A 17,158-nucleotide genomic window follows, 5' to 3' on the forward strand; every position below is an offset into this window, starting at 1 on the left:
TCGCCTACCCGCATCCACCCCACCCCCGTTTCCCAACTCATCCTTACCTGCGCCCGCCGACGCTCCGACCGCAGCAGCCACCGCCACATTCGGGTCCACCTCGTCCGCCGGGGCCGGCCGTCCACCTCCACCTTCCGACGTCCCGGCCAGCACTGCTCCCAACTCCCGGCCCACCGGGGTCCGCCAGGCCTCCCGACTGGATGGGCCTGGTAAATCCTCCTCCGACCAGCCAAGGGAAAAACCTCTACTCCCGCCGGACCTTTGGTCGCCCCCCTCACGAGACCCCCGGGGCACACCGGCCACAGGGGCAGCGCCCACGAACGGTCCGCCCCGCCCCTCCCGCACACCCAACCATAACGGTCCGCTCCGGGAAAACCGGAGCCTCCTGCCACGCGCCGGGGACAGAGAGCTGCCCCCCCGGTCCCGAGCTGCCCTGGGCCCCGTCCCCGCTAGGACCTTGGATACAATAGCCCGCCCTGGCCATGCAGCTGAGGACCTCCGCCACGAGCTCCGCAGAAACCTGCGGGGGGGGGGGGGGCCCACCGGCAAGGCCGGGGGCATGGGGGCACCAAGAGCGCACCCTGGAGGCTCTCCGGGGACCCAGCGGGGGCGCCGACCCCCAGGAGAGGCACCTTGTCGCCGTGGGAGGGCAGCCGGCGAGGACCTCACACCACGCCCTCCCGCACGTCCGCCACGGCCCCTCGTACCGGAACGCGGTCGGGGCCGCACAGCATCAGACCTGCGTCCTTGCGAAGGAGCCGCAGGGGGGGTCTGGCCCATCCGCCCCAGGCCGGGAGGTGTGTGGGAGCCACCCGGTCCCGCAGGGAGGACGAGAGGGGGATCCCCAAAACACGCCGGCGACCCAAACACAGCGGCTGCGCTCGCTGCCGCAGGAGCCACGTGGCTAGGCCGCTGAACCCGCCCGGAAGCCGGAGCCTCCCGCAGGTCACCCGAGGGCTGGGTCGGCTGGGCATGCGCGAGTGCAATGCCAAAGTGGGAACCCGGGCTGACGGGGCGAGGCGGGCTGTCGGGCTCCGGGCCGCTTTCGCCCGAATCCGCCCCAAGGACGACCGGCGCCTGCACAGCGGGAGGGGAAAGAACCACGGATGGCCCGCGCTGGGCCGTCCCGACCGCCGATTCAACGCCCCTGTCCCCAGGAGCCCGGCCCTGAGACTCAGCCACACTCACCGGGTCCCTAGCACGACCTCGCCGCTCCCCGGCCGCCGCATCTGCCGCACGCGCCGTCCGCCCACGTGACCGCGCCGTCTGCTGTCCCTTCGACCGCCTCATACCGCGCCAGCAACCCGGACCTGCTACTGCTCGAACACGCCGACACCCGACCTACAACACCGCAGTTGAGAAACAGGCAAACCGGTAGCAAGAACTCCTGCTATCTCGCTGCCTGATTCCCAACTGCCTTGCCCTGCCTTCTCCCTTCTTTTTCTCTCTATCTCTGAGCCAATGATGAGGCAGCATTCGAATTGGCTGCCTCCTCATTGGTTCCCATCTCTCTTACCCCACTTCTCCCCTCCCCCCCTCTTTTCTAACCTACTCTAGCTGCCTCCCGGGCTCGCGCCTGAGTTACCAGCGGCGCGCCCGGACTAGCCTGGCTCGCCTTCTTATCAGTGGAATACAAGTTGGTACAAATAAATAAAAAAGCAAATAAATAAATACATTGAATGTTTTCTCCTGTACCCTTAACTACCTTAGGGATGAACCAGGGACAAAAGACATCAAGAAAACCCCAAGAAACTGTTCAATCAGGAACTTTATTGGCATAACACATTGCCTGCTCCACAAAGGGAACAAGCAGGAGCTTATTACACTAGGAGCTGAGGACTTCACTCAAACCAGGGGATTCAGCCTGCAGACTCATGCCCTGGGAGTAGAAGTGAGTCCTTCTCAAACAAAGATAGACCCTAAGTCCAATTCTGGGAGCCTACAATCCTGCTGCACAGTCTGGCACTTGTTCTACCATCTGCTGGAGACAGAGAATACTGGCTGGTTTCTATGCTGCTCCAGTACTAATAGCAGTGATGAGGTCAACGGAGAAGCTGTGTTCTCTATCTCCATATGATGGCAGGGTGGTATAAACCTATGTATCTGGACTGATCTAGAAGGATGATAATGAATATAAATATTTATGTTGACTGCTAAATTTTGAAGGTTTTTGGATACCCAGAAACATAGAAATGACGGCAGAAAAGGACCAAACGGTCCATCCAGTCTGCCCAGCAAGCTTTTGTTATAATTATCAGTTTCCCAGACCGTCAGTAAGGGCCCTTGTTGGCTGCTGTTTTGAGTCCAATTCCCTGTTACCTCTTGCTGTTACAGCAGAGAGCAATTGTTGGAGTTGAATCAAAAGTATCAGGCTTATTGGTTAAAGGTAGTAATTGCTGCATCAGCAAGTTACCCCCAAGCTTGTTTTCCCAGACTGTACAATTTAATGTCCTTGTTGGTTGCTGTCTGAATCTAATTCTCCTTTTCCTCTTTTCCCTCTTCCGTGGAAGCAGAGAGCAATGATGGAGTTGCATTAACAGTATGAAGGCTTATTGGTTAATGGTAGCAACTGCCACACCAGCAAGTTACCCCCATGCACTCTTTTCTTCATTCCCATCCTCTAGCCTTTAAGGATCCAAAAGTTTATCCCATGCCCCGTTGAAATCATTAAGGACAGGATTTTAAAAGTTTACGTGTGTGGCCGGGCCTTACGTGTGCCGGGCCCATTTTCAAAGGGCCCAGCCACAAGCATAAACCCTCGGGACACGTGTAAGTCCCGGGGCTAGCCAAAGGGGTGGTCCGGGGCAGGGCTAGAGACGCAACTTGCTCCTGCTCGGAAGCAGGAGCAAAAGGTAAGATAAAAAATTTGGGGGTATTTAGGAAAGGGATAGGGGAAGGGGAAGGGGAAGGGAGGTTAGGTAACGGGGTTGGGAAGTTCCCTCCCAGTCCGCTCCCGATGCTTCGTAGCGCGTAATTGCATTACTGTTCCCCCCCTTGTGCGCGCCGAACTGAAATTTTATAACATGCAACTGCCAGCACGCACATGTTATAAAATCACACGTCCATGTGTGCACGCCGGGTAGCACGTGCACATGTAACATTTGAAAATCTACCCCTTACTGTTTTTGTCTTCACCACCTCCTCTGGAAAGGCATTCCAGGCATCCACCATCCTTCACTGGAAAAAATATTTCCTGACATTGATTCTGAGTCGTCCTCCCTGGAGTTTCATTTCGTGACCCCAAGTTCTACCAATTTCTTTCCAATGGAAAAGGTTTGTCATTGATTGTGCATCATTAAAACCTTTCAGGTATCTGAAAGTCAATATCAGATGTCCCCTGCACCTCCTTCTCTCCAGGGTATACATATTTAGGTCCTTCAACCTCTTCTCATAAGTCATTTGATGGAGACGGACCCACCATTTTGGTCGCCCTTCTCTAGACCACCTCTATCCTGTCTCTGTCTCTTTTGAGATGCGGTCTCCAGAACTGAACACAGTATTCCAAGGTGAGGCCTCACCAAGGACCTGATTATCACCTCCTTTTTCTTACTGGTAATTCCTCTCTCAATGCAGCCCAGCATTCTTCTGGCTTTTGCTGTCGTCTTGTCACATTGCTTTGCCTTCTTCAGATTGCTAGACACTATCATCCCAAGGTCCTTCTCTTGCTCTGTGTACAACAGCCTTTCACCCCCCATCACACAGAGCTCTTTTGGATTACCACACCCGTTACTTAAAGTTGAGACTATTTGATTATATAGTACCAAACACAGATTGATTTTTTTTTTCCTGAGGTTCCAGCTATCTCTATTGGGTTTGTCTGGTTAATGCCCAGATAAAGATTTTTTTTTTTTTTTTTTTTTAAAGCTGAAGTACAGCATGATGACTTTTATCCACTGACTCCTAAATCAATTCAGGACAAGAATCTTAAATCACAACTATTTATTATTTTTATATTCCGTTTTTCGGCACTTCAAAGCGGATTATCTTCCTGTGAAGTCACTCGAGACTGGATGCTGTGGAAGGTGGGGAGGATGCAATAGCAGGAATTGGAGAGGGAAAGGTGGTTTTGCTAAAATAACCAGTAAAATTACCAGAGTTAAGAAGCTGAAGGCATTGTGTTGGGAGTGAGGTGGTGGGAGGTTCTGACTGGTGGACAACGAAGTTAAGGTCTGAATGCTTCAACGAACAGCCATGTTTTTAATCTCTTCCTGAAAGTGAGCTCAGGTGCAAGTCTGATGTCCAGGGGTGGGGCCGCTCCTGTGAAGGTTCTCTTCCTTGTGCTAGTGAACCGCATTTCCCTGAGGGCCGGAGCTACCAATCGAGTGTGAAGCAGAGTGCGCAGAGGTCAGCAGGGGGTGGTACAGGGAGAGGTAGGAGGAAGCCAATCCCTTGGGCACTTTGAAAGACAGAACTAGGATCTTGAAAATGATGCAATGAAAGATTAGGAGAAAGTGTAGCAATTTGAGCAGTGGGGGTGATCTGTGGGAATTTACTGGGCAGCATTTTGCACATATGCTGCTCCTGTCGGATTTTCAGGATCTCTCTAATGAATATGCATGAGAAATATTTGCATGCATAGGAGTAGTGCATGGAAATAAATCTCATGCATATTCGTTACAGATATCCTGAAAACCCGACTGGCTGGGGGGACCCCAAGGACTGGTTTGAGCACTCCTACTGTTTTTTGGGAGCTTGATGTTCAGGGAGTTGCAGTTGTTCGGGCAGGAGATTACATAAGCCTGGATGGCTGTGGTGTAATGATGTAAGCCTGCACGATATGAATTTCCAACCCCTACTGCAATGGAGGATTCCACTTCTCATGCACAAGAGCACCTACCAACCTGACAAAGCAGAGGGCTCCCATAGTGCTCGTGTCATCATGCATAGGATGTACATTAGCATAATCACAGAGTACCAGCAGATACCGGGAGTTAACATCAAAATCCCATCAACCTATGTTATCAATTACCAGGTTAACATGCAGAAGCCCAGATAAAAGCTGTAGGTTTCTTCTCAAATTTATATCAAAACGTATGTGGGAGAAAAGGTTATATACCAATAAATTATTCATCGCTTTTTCCTCTCGCAGTTCTTGGGGCTGCGTTTCAGAGCATGAGCTAGGACAGATCCTTGGTAGGAATTTTGATCAGACTGTAATTGTTAAGGAACAGCTGGTTGGGGAGGGAGCCAGGTAACCCTGTAGATCAACTTGTTTCCTCAGAGAGTATGGGTAACAAGAAGCTCCTGCCAAGTGCAGGAAATAAATAACCTTCCCCCATCCCGAGAAGCCACACTCAGCTTTTTTCAATCCAAAAACAAGACAAAGCGAGTGCCTATTTGGAAAAATAAAATACTTGAAAATGTTTAATGTTTGTCTTTTCCAGAGAAGATATTGTCAAAGAATTTTCTAAGAAAAGGGAAACCCAAAACAATAAACTACAAACAGCAATGGTATAATCTCTGAACATATAAACCTATGGGAAAGAGATATTTGGTTAAAAGAAGAAGAGGTGAGCAGACCAATAGTATGATAAATATAGTATTTATATGGTCAGCATCACCACAGCCCAGCTGTGCAATTTACTCAGCGCAGTATCACATTAAATTCATATGCCACAGGAGCATGATTACAGCTGATCCAAGCTTTCACTTTTTCTAAGTATTGGAGAACTATTGCTTTTTGCTAGAAAACTAATTTAGCTATTTTTTGCCTTTGAGCAAAAATCAGTATACAAAATTCATTTATTTTATTATTATTGTTATTATTTTTTTTTTTAGAAAAAGTTAAAACAGGGCTCAGAGTTTGGACCAATACAAAAGTCACTGCTTCAGAACTTGTGCCAACAATATTTGTTCAGGCTCCAGAGGCTGCTTGATTTGATATCATTAAAGATGTGCCCTCTGATCACTGGGACAAAATTGAAGAGAGGCAGAGTTCTCGTTTTCATCTAAACAGAAAATAAGAAAGATAAAAAGCCTTTTGAAGCAAACCCTGCATCAAATAATTTTAGTAAAATAAAAAGCACCACCTTGCTTTCCCCGCACCTAAAACGTCTCCGTTTTCACGCACTACTCAAATTCTTGTAAACCCCTAAATGTTTCTTCTTGGAAGGCGAAGGAGAAAGGAAATGCTGAGCACTCGTCTTCTCAACTAGAACTGTGATGTGCTGCTCCTGCCTGACAATTAATTAAACACCTCTCCCCGCCCCCCCCCCCCCCGTTTTAAATATTTGCATAATAAACGCTAGAACTGGCTTTTGCAAATCCACAAGCACTTCTCCTCCCTCCCATTGTGTGTGTCGTGATGGCAGAGATTATGTCCAGAGAGTCCACAAATTGCTGTATTAAATTCTTTGGGTGTGGACAGAAATTCCAGTTTAAGGTACACCATTCTTGCTACTGAATTCAAAAGACCAATGCCAGGTCACCTTCCTTCCCAGGCATCTTCGCGCTGTTTGGCTTCCAAGCGTCTTCTTTCTAAAAAGGATTGAAATACAAGGATTGAAATATGGGAAATGCTATAACACTGAATACTGAACTTTTTATTTTTAACTGCAGACAACACACCAAGCGGGATTATAAAATTAAGTTGTTTGCTTAAAAAAATAAAAATAAATGTGTGTGTACTGGGGGGGGGGGGGGTGCCTTTTCATATACTATTAAGTACAGTTTACACGAATTTACCAAAATAATGGGATTTCAATAACCCTAAAGTATGCTGCAAGTACTTCTTGTTGTATGGGTGCCACCTAGTGGCAAAAAAATGAACAGTCAGGAACCAAGCTAAGTACCTGATTCACTAAGGGTATTTCCCATAGACACAAGATCGGAGAAAAGTCTTAATGAATCTGGCCCTAAGATTGGAATCTTAATTTCACTGCTTTGGCATCACTATCAACTAATGTGACCAACAATAAATATGTAAAATTTTCAATTACTGTACATTATTATATCAAAACACCTAGGGGAAGATATTCAAAAGCCATTTAGACGGATAACTCAAATGTTATCCGTCTAAATGACAAATGTGGCATATTCAGCCATTTATCCATCTAAATTATAGCCGGATAAGTAATCATCCTCAATAATTTAGGCAGATTAAAAAAGGGGCATTTTAGGGAGGGGCTAAGAAATCCAGCTAACCTAGCCAGTTAACTTTAGATCTGCTTCTGAGCAGGTCTAAAGCTATCGGCCTTGTGTGGCTGGATAACGTGCTACTTTACCAGATATCTTGAAAAGATATCCAGCTAAGTTACGTTGTCATCACCCAAGAAGATAAGGTATCGGGGGGGAGCCCCTCCCAGCCCCCTCAAAACGTTCCTGAGAGGCCGTGCTCTCCTGGTCCCCTCGCCCCAAACCTTCCTAACGACTTAGGAAATGACCGGCATTATATGCTGACCCTAGTCCCGATTCTCATTTAGAAACATAATTAGATCAACCCCCCCCTTTCTAACCAAACCTACAAGGAAGGACAGTGGTGCTTACTCCCCCCATGAGCAGCGCTGGAGTCGCCGGGAGCAGAGCAGAGGGGCTCTCACTCCTTGGTATGGGGAGATGGGGGTACAGGTGCCACTAGTTTTTCTTGTGAGTGGGTGGGTGAGGGAGGCAGCCCAATTACGTTTCTAAGTGAGAACTAGGACTGGGGCCGGCATACAGTACCGCCCCTTCCTAAGTCATTAAAAAGATTGGGAGGGGGGGGAGAGGGGTTAGAAGAACATGGTCTAGCAGGGCCTTACTGTTAAAATTGAGGGTGGGGGGGGGGGGAAGAGATTGCCCCGCTGATACCTTATCTTCTTGGATGATGACAGCGCTACTTAGCCAGATCTCTTTTAAAGAGATCTGGTTAAGTAGCACGTTATCTGGCTACACAAGGCCGGATAGCTAAAAACCTACCCGGCTCTATTCAAACATAGCCAGGTTATCAGGCTATAGTTAGTCAGATAAGTTTAGGCTGCTCTATGTTCAGCGGGACATTTATCCCATTGATCATATGGGATAAGTTATCTGGCTAACTTTAGCCAAATAACTTGCCCACTAACCGGCCTACTGAATATGGACCTCCTAATGATCAAACATAGGCCTTGAATCGGCTCAGCCCTCTGGTAACAGTACGGTCTTTCCTCGTCAGCTGTGCATAGGAAAATGGCCTTGGTGCTGCTGCATACACAGCTGCAGCCATCAAAGTTCATCCCTAAAAATGACACATTTTACAGATATCATCAGCCCCTCAAGGAAAATAAACATCTCACACAGCCTAAGCAAATATACATGAAAGACTGACATTAGGGAAAATGCTAACTATTTTTTTTCTAGGCTTTACATATTCATTAATTTTGTATTCTTCTAGTATAGAACCTCCCTCCTTAAATCTACCCATTAGGCTCTCACTAGTAAGCCATATGCAGCCTACAGTATTTTCTGTTTCCCACATCCTCCCATCTGACTTCCATACAAAATTCTATTATTACAGCAGCCTGCAGAGACTGAGTGGAGAGTGCCCCGCCTAGAGTTAACTTCAATACTTAATTAAAATGTATTAATCACTTAAGCCATGATCCTAAGCAATGTACAATACAACACACATAATTTTAAAATAATCACATACAGACAACACAAACAGCATAAAACTTAAACATAAACCTGTTATCTACCTGAAAGTGGCTTAGAAACTGACAATAAATAAATAAATAAGGTCAACTTAAGAGAAACACTTCTTAATTACTCTTACCTTTGGCATCCTGCAACTTCTTTCGTTCTGCCTCTCTCTCAGCTTTAGTCTGGTTACTTCGCACACCGAGGGCTCCAATCACCAGCCTTCTTGCTAAAACTGCAGATGTCTCTGGACGCTCTTTTGCTGGCTGAAGAAAATCTAGAAAGTTCAGGAGAGAGAGTTTAGTCCAAAACACTAGCATCTTCACGTAGAAGATCACTTTTACTGAACGATTCAATCAGGGATAGCAAGACAAAAGATAAGCAGATGGACTTTTTTTTTTCCTTTTTCAGACTTGCTCATCCCATACTGTACCAAGCCTCTGAAACACAGTGTTTTGGGTCTAGACTAAAATGGATTGTAGGTATACTGCCACTCTAACCGCCATCCAGTACCATGCTTTCCTATGCCCCTCACCTGATGATATCACTCTCATGTACATAATGTACATAAGCCTTGTTTAAATGTTTAATGTAAAAAAGCTCCGGCCAGACAAGCCCCGGGCGAGTTGACGTTCTTTGTAAACCGGATTGATTTGTATTTCATACAAGAATTTCGGTATAGAAAAAGTAAAAATAAATAAATAAATAAATGTGCAGGAATCCTAAGCTGCTCTCTGGGTACCAGTAGCTGTTTCACCTCCTTCCATGTGCACTTCCTGTTCACACACAGATTGTACCTAAGTGGATGGAACAGGCATAGGGACCAAGAGTGTGGCATGAAAGCTGCTGTAGCAGATAGTAGGCAGGAGTGGGCTGCGAAAGCAGCAGGGTCTGATGGGGGTCAGGATAGCAGGCAGCAGCACAGTGAAGGTGAGAAAGAAGTAGCACCCTGAATGGGATTGCTAGCCCAAAAACTCCTGAGTAGGGAGTTAAGTTAGGAATGAAGCTCACACACACTCACCCTGTCAAGGGTAGGCCTATCCATCCAGTTCACAGGATAGCTCAGGTGAGGAGGAAGGGCACGTTGGTCAACCCAGTGAAGTATGAAAAGCTAAGGCAGTACTGGCCAGAACTTGGCAGAAGGACAGGGAAAGCTGGTGTACTGATCCCTGCAGGTTATACAAAGATACAGCATGAATGCCCTAGCTTTTTTGCCCTCCCTGCTATCATTCTGACTGGGAGTTGGAAGGAGCAAAACACACAATGAGGCAGACCCTGGGGCTGCCTGGATAAGAAAAATCCGCTAGGCTGCATTTAACAACCAACTCACTGCTGATTGCAGTAGGGAGTTTATTCCCCCCGCCCCCCGGGGTAGACTTCTCGGGATGCCAGGACAGCTGAAACTGAAAGCCACCTTCCTGGGGAAGACATCCACCAGGGGACAGAAAGCAGGGATGCTGCGAGTGAAATCCCTGTAGAAACAGGATTCCTTTACTGACCTGGCAACCCGAAGGGTACCCAGAGCACAGTCTGTCTGATCTCAGAACAGACCGTCCAACAACCTGACATAAGTACCAATACCCAAGGATCATACTTTCCCAAGGAATCATCCGGTCCAGGAGATGGACAACGATTGCCTCTGAACTAGGCCTTCCCTGCCCACAGCCAGGGTTATCCCAGAAGGGGGGACGTATAGAGCCTGCAAGCCACTGCAGCAAAAGTGTAGCACCTCCATTGTGTGTTCCCTCATCCCCCAATTCATGCAGCCATAGATATGATGAGAGGTTGAAAAGACATTCCTGCCAATTGAGATGCGAGAAAGACTGGCAAGAGCGGTCATCCGCGAACACCGCAAAGTTGTGCTCTGCAGGTAAGAAAAGGGTGATTCCCGTGTGGGAAAACCCCTAATCTTTGCCAGGGATGGGCCCAGAAGGAGAGACCTGGGTACGATGGGGAGACCGAATCCAGAATAACTCCCTCACAATATAGACATGCTGTGCCACAAGATGACCAAGGGATGAGCGCTAATGCCATGACTTGCTCTCAGATCTGCGGGGAACAGAGAGCATACCCCTCGTCAGAGGTGATGAATCCCTTTTTTGGGAAATGGAGAACGAGGACCACTCCTTGTAGGGCGGACAACCTGGTAGCCCAGGGGGCATCCCATAAGGGTCACCTCTGGAAACCCAATTGTATCTCCTCTATTCGAAGGACAGGAAAGCAATGGGAATCGGAGCTCCCGATCCTAGTGGGTTACAGTTGCTGATCACTGAGATTCATAAGCGACCAAATCGGCCAGAGGTGGCCACCCAGTCAAGGGTAGGCCACCAAAGTAATCCATTGGACCAGCGAGAATGGACCAATTGCCACCTGCTGTGCCCCCAACACCTGCAGGTTCTGGCCTGCAGGAGGTGCTCTGATTCAAAAGAATCAAGGATCTAGCCTGACACAGACCCGCAAGGGATGGAGCCCCAGAGGCTTCCTGTCTAAGGGGATCTAATGTAAGTTAATAGGGGAGGGGTTGAAAGACCACCCCTCTGTATCCCTGTGGGAGGGAAAGATTCCTGACACTACCCTCCTAGTATCCACATCCCTAGTAGTTCAACCAAGAAAAGAAAATGATTCCTTACCTGCTAATTTTCGTTCCTGTAGTACCACGGATCAGTCCAGACAGTGGGTTATGTCCCCCTTCCAGCAGATGGAGTCAGAGAAAACTCGAAGGGCACCCTCATATAAGCAAGTGCACCCTGTGTGTCCCTTCAGTATTCAGAATATCAGAGCACAGATAAGCAGTGGATGGATCAAGAAAACCAGAACTGAACAATTAGAACAGCGGTAACAAACTTAGGAACACTGCTAACATTAGAAACTTGAAAAAAGAACTATTTACCAGTCACAGCAGTATTATGGTGCAAAATACAGTTAAAACAATCCCAAAGAACCCCAGATAATCTCATGGAGGGCGCCTGGACTGATCAGTGGTACTACAGGAACGAAAATTAGCAGGTAAGGAATTTTCTTTTCCTTACCTGCTAATTTTCGTTCCTGTAGTACCACGGCTGATGTACGCAACTGTGGTTGCGTTGTCGGAGAGAACCCTCAGGCCTGATGCTGAACTATTGGGAGGAAATGCTTCAATGCGAGGCGGACTGCTCTGGTTTCCAGCCGATTTATCGGCCATGTCGCCTGACTGAACCACATCCACTGCCCCTGCGCTGATTGGTTTTGGCATATCGCCCCCCAGCCAAGAGGCTGGTATCCGTGGTAAGGATTACCCACTGAAGAACCTCCAAGTCCACTCCCTTCAACAAGTGATCCAGACTGAGCCACCAACCCAGGCTGTCCATGACACGATCCGATAGGGGCAGGATGGCATGGAACTCCTGAGACACCGGCTTCCAGCGGGAGAGTAAAGCTCTCTGCAGAGGACGCATATGCACAAAGGCCCAAGGGACCAAATCGATAGTTGAGGCCATGGAGCCCAGAACCTGGAGATAGTCCCATACTGAGGAGAGTGGAAGGCAACTGAAGCTCTGTACCTGAACGATGAGGGACCAGGCTCGATCCAGGCGAAGAAAACACCTTGCCCACTCTGGTGTCGAAGTGTGCTCCCAAAAACGTTGAGCGATGTGAGGGAGCAAGACTGCACTTGGTGAAATTGACGATCCAGCCCAGGGAGTGGAGGAGCCGTAGAACCTTGTTGACGGCCTGTTGACATAGTTCCCTGTCTTTGCCTGAATGAGCCAGTCGTCCAGGTAGGGATGAACAAGAATTCCCTCCCTCCGTAGGGCTGCCGCCACTACCACCATGACCTTGGTGAAAGTGCGGGGCACAGTTGCGAGGCCGAAGGGCAGCGCCTGAAACTGGAAGTGTTGCCCCAGGAGCGTGAAGCGCAGAAAACGCTGATGCTCCTTGAGAATGGGATGTGGAGATAAGCCTCCGTCAAGTCCAAGGAAGCCAGAAACTCCCCGCAGTGAACTGCCGCCAATGACGACTCAACGTTTCCATCCGGAAGCGAGGGGACTCTGAGGGCTCTGTTGGACCATCTTGAGATCGAGGATTGGACGGAAGGAGCCATCCTTTTTGGGGACACGAAGTAGTAAACGGAGTGGCCGGGATCCTTGTTCCACTGGAGGAAAAACGGAAGATGGCTCCCAAAGCTAGGAGTGGATCTCGACGTCTGACGAACAATGAGGCGTTCTTCACTGGGCCACACGGGGAGAATGAGGAACCTGTCTCCTTAATGGCCGAGAGAAAATTCTAAGCATAACCGTTGCTTTAGAATATCCTAGGACCCCCAGCGATCTGAAGTAATCTTGACCCACTCCTCGTGGAAGAGATGAAGCCGTCTCCCTATCCTGGGCGTCACTGAGTGGGCCGGTACAGCTTCATTGGGAAGACTTGGAGGAACTCCCCTGGAGGAGTTATCTCGGGCTGGTCTACGACCTCAAAAGGATGGGATCAGGACTGGAAACCGAGCCGACGGCTGCCTCTGCAAGCCTTGCCTGGCGAAAACGTCGCTGACCCCCTGAAGAAGACTCCTGGAGGAGCTGAACGTTCTGGAGGTCCGTGGCTGATCCTCAGGCAACTTATGCACTTTGTTCTCCTCGAGGGATTTAATGATCTGCTCCAGGTCCTCTCCAAACAGCAACTTCCCCTTGAAGGCAAAGATCCAGTTGCTGCTTAGAAGAAGAATCCGGCCGACTTATTGGGAAGCCAAAGGAGACGTCTCGCAGAGACATTGATCTGGCCAGGATGAGGAGGAGGTCGTATAGCGCATCTGCCCCATAAGCTTTGACAGATTCCAAATGCTCCGCCTGCTGAGCTTCCTCCGGCGGCAAAGTCTTGTGCACTGAACAGTTGCTTGAAACCATCTGAGACCTGCACGCTGCATGAGAGAGCTACAGACGGCGGCTCTGATCCCTAGAGCAGAGGACCTCAAAAATCCTCTTGAGGTAGGCCTCAAGCTTTCGGTCCTGGAGATCGCGGAGGGCAGCACCACCCCGTGACCGGAATTGTCGTTCGTTTAGTGACCGCCGTTTACCGAGCGTCCACTTTGGGCACCTTGAGGAGCTCTAGGTACTCTTCAGGGAGGGGTTAGAGCTTGTCCATAGCTCTGCCCACTCTGAGGGTGGCATCAGAGGTATCCCACTCCCTGGACAACAATTGGAGGAGCATCTCATGGAACGGGAAAGGGAAAGTCTGTGCTGGGGGGCGCAGCCCCTGCCAGGATGGGATCCCCCTTCTTAGCCGTTGTGCTAGACCCTGGAGTGGCCACCGGGGCATCAATATTAATTCTCTCAGAACATGGGGAATTGTAGTGAGGTCAGGAGGGTCCCACGGGGGTCCAGGAGAGGCGGCGACGGAGAAACTCCGAGATCAGAATCGCCAGCGGGCTGCGCTGGGGCAGCCGGCTCAGATAACAAAATGGGCCGCCGTTCCCACGCTTAGATGGGAACAGGGACGGCCTCCCCGGAGGCCGGTGCGCCTGGAGAATGCGCTGCCAAGCGGGTAGCTGGGCTCGAGGGTCCCTCCCCGCCGTGGAGGCACCTGGAGCAAGGGGCCTTCTCTGGAGAGCCGGACCCAGGCACTCCACAGGCTCTGCATCGCGAAAACTGCGGTATGGGGGGGAGGGAGGCAGGCAGCTCAATCAATAGATCACCCCCAAACTGAGATTCGAGCGGGAATGAACCTCTGCTCAAAAAGACCGACTTTTAAGTCCCTCTTAAAATCTTCATTGATAGTTTTTTTTTGTTTTTAGCAGAGGAATGTCACCTCTCTGCTAGCGCTCCCCCAAGGCAAAACGGCTTCTCAGAGGCAGCGTGTCATTGGAAAGAGGGGAGTGGTTGAGCCACCAACTATCACCCCTAAAATGTCATAAACACTCAGACCTGAGAAGAAAATAAGACAGAACTTACCCCACATGCAAGAACAGGCAAATAAATGGAGACAGTCCTGACTGCAAGTTTCCTCAGTGCCTCGGCACTGAGAACCCTGACTAACTTCAAACAGTCTGAGGAATTTCTACTTTTTTTTTTTTTATTAAACTTGATCCATCCATAGGCAAGAAACAAGAGCCAAACAAAACTAAAAGAAAGCTAATGCTCTAAGTATAAAAAGAGAGAAAAGGGAAAACCGCAGGTTAAACCAATCGCCATCTGCTGGAGTCAGAGGAATACTGAGGGACGCAGAGGATGCACCTGCTTATATGAGGGTGCCCTCGAGTTTTTCTCTGACTCCATCTGCTTGGAAGGGGGACATAACCCACTGTCTGGGATGATCCCGGGTATGTACAGGGAATGCAGGCTTATGTCAGGACTTGTGGCAGTGGTGTACAACATGATGTGCTCGCCACAAGGGAAACACCCACACACCTTACACTAGAGGGTAACTGGAGAGCCCTCCGCTTTTAAAGCACGATGACCAGTACTCATGTAGCAGTACCCATCTTGCGTTATGGCGGTGCACATATGCATCCCTTTGCCGCAAACCGTGGGTTAGAATCCAAGGCACAGGAAGGATTGAACATCACCTGGTAGGACTGCACACTGCGAAAGAAGCAATCCAAAAGTGTGTGATGGCGCCCTCTTTGCTAGTGTCCCATTGCACACAAAGGTGGGAACTGACAAGGAAGCTGATACCCATGATGCGATGATGGGCAGTTCCACTATTTCTGGTGCGGGTTACAGGCTGAGAGAATGCCTGCCTGCCCGTGCCTAAGTGCTTGGAGGAGTAGATGACCTTCACTATTCTGACCATGCATGAAGCACTCCACTGTTACATCAATTCTTAATAGAGTCAGCCGATACGTGTATCAATGGCATCCCCAGTGCTACTGGGGTTATGACTATGGCCGTCCCCTGGTGGTAGATAGGATTGCCCCTATAGTACTCACGGTACATGACAACGCTCCAAGAGGCTCATTGCAGCCCTTGGATTGGGGTCATGAATGGCTCACTTCCCTTACCATAAAGTTCAAGATTTTATTATGTTAAAGGCAAGCAAAATGTTCAAATTGTCAGCATCAAGCCAAAAACATTTGTATCAATGATTGCACGGTTCCCGGACAGGGTCATGTTTAAAAAGACTGCATCTGGAGGTGCTCGATGGTAAGCCCTGGTTCCCAACGCGGTGGTATGGACCGCGACACCAGATTGGTGCCGCTTCCCAGTGCATCAATGCTCATGGTGGTCATGGATTGCTTGGGTCGATACAGTTCTTCGGATCACTGACAGCTATGGAACATGATGGCGTCCACGGTGCCCATCGGTGCCTACTGACCCAGAATTATGAATCTATAGTGGCACGGCTCTCGATGGTGCCACAGTCGATGGCTTATTATGGAGCGATGGTATTGAGGGTGCCCTGAGCACCTTGATGGCGTCAAAAGTGACCAATAGTGCCCCAATGGCGATCCCAGGGACCATGTCACAGTTCTAACATCGACTTGTCAAAATCATTGGTGCACTGGTCACAGATGTGCATGGGCAAATGATATCAAGCATGCACTGAAGGTGCAGCAGCAATACTGCTTGCCCAGGCTCCTGCTCACCCTCTCTCACAAGGAGACTGACACTACCATCCACTGGCAAGCAGGAGGTCAGGCTAAGTCGTCCAGGGCTCGTGTCCGTGTAGATTAGTTCTTTAGAATGCGAGAAGGATGCAGAACAATGCAGCCCTCACTTATCTACACCTCCACCGATGCCAATAGATCGGAAGAGAAACAACATGGAACTCCTGTCTCGGTAGTAGAATCAGGCAACTCCTCAGGTTCAGTGGCCTACAGGGAACACCGACCGGCTGCATTCTGTCAGTCCTGACAGCACCAGACGAAGGCACCAAAAAACAGACAGTGCAAAGAAAGGACACAGATGCAGCATTTATTTATTAAGAATTAGAAGTAGATTCTGCCAAGCTGCACAGCAACCAGAGGCCCCACCATTGCGGATGCAGAATGTTGAAAGTTAGAGAAACAGTAAACTAAGAACAAAAGAAACAAAAACTACAGTAAGTAAAAGAAAAGAAAAACAGCTGCAGCTCCAGATAAAAATCACAACTAAACTGGGAGTAGTAGGAGAGCAAAGCTGAATACCATGACCACACGGCTCCCGCGACCACACGGCTCTGGAGGGAAAAAAAAAAAAAAAAAAAGAGACCTAAGGTGATTCTCTGCCTAGGGGGCAAGGTGATAATTAACAGCTGCACATGCTCAGTAGGGCAGGTTTTGAAAGGTCAAGAATTCTTTGAGATCAAGTTTCCATGCTGGGTTACATCCAATGATGTCACCCATGTGCAAGGACTAACATTCTGCTTTGTCCTCAGAGAAAATGTATGAACGCCCCTCAAGCTGTTCATCTTTTATCCAAGTAAGTTTTTCCTGGGAAAATTTAGTCCATCAGTGAGGTGGGAATTTAAAATCTCAGGGCATTTTGAGTATCAACCTCGTCATTTATAGCATAATTTATGATTCATTTTTGATACAGGAGTTCATATGGTATATTGAGACATTTAAATTCAGATTTTTTAATAAGGTTTACTATTTTTCACCACTCTGTGAAATGAATAT

General features: G+C 48.8%; 1 protein-coding gene across 4 annotated transcripts in view; it reads right to left on the minus strand.

The window, feature by feature from the left end:
- Positions 1 to 3,812: 3,812 nt before the first annotated feature.
- R3HCC1L (R3H domain and coiled-coil containing 1 like) overlaps positions 3,813 to 17,158 on the minus strand; it is a 141,857-nt gene continuing 128,511 nt past the window's right edge. For 2 of the 4 annotated variants that reach the window (XM_029610126.1, XM_029610133.1), the window contains 2 exons: positions 8,729 to 8,869; positions 3,813 to 6,477 (listed from right to left, as the gene is read on the minus strand). In XM_029610126.1, the coding sequence (XP_029465986.1) occupies positions 6,425 to 6,477; positions 8,729 to 8,869 (194 nt within the window). In that variant the 3' untranslated portion in view covers positions 3,813 to 6,424. Of the gene's footprint in view, positions 6,478 to 8,728; positions 8,870 to 17,158 lie in introns of those variants that run through there. The other 2 variants (XM_029610127.1, XR_003857892.1) reach the window with 2 other exon arrangements.

This window comes from Rhinatrema bivittatum, chromosome 7 (assembly GCF_901001135.1).
Source record: "Rhinatrema bivittatum chromosome 7, aRhiBiv1.1, whole genome shotgun sequence".
NCBI classification, from domain to species: domain Eukaryota; kingdom Metazoa; phylum Chordata; class Amphibia; order Gymnophiona; family Rhinatrematidae; genus Rhinatrema; species Rhinatrema bivittatum.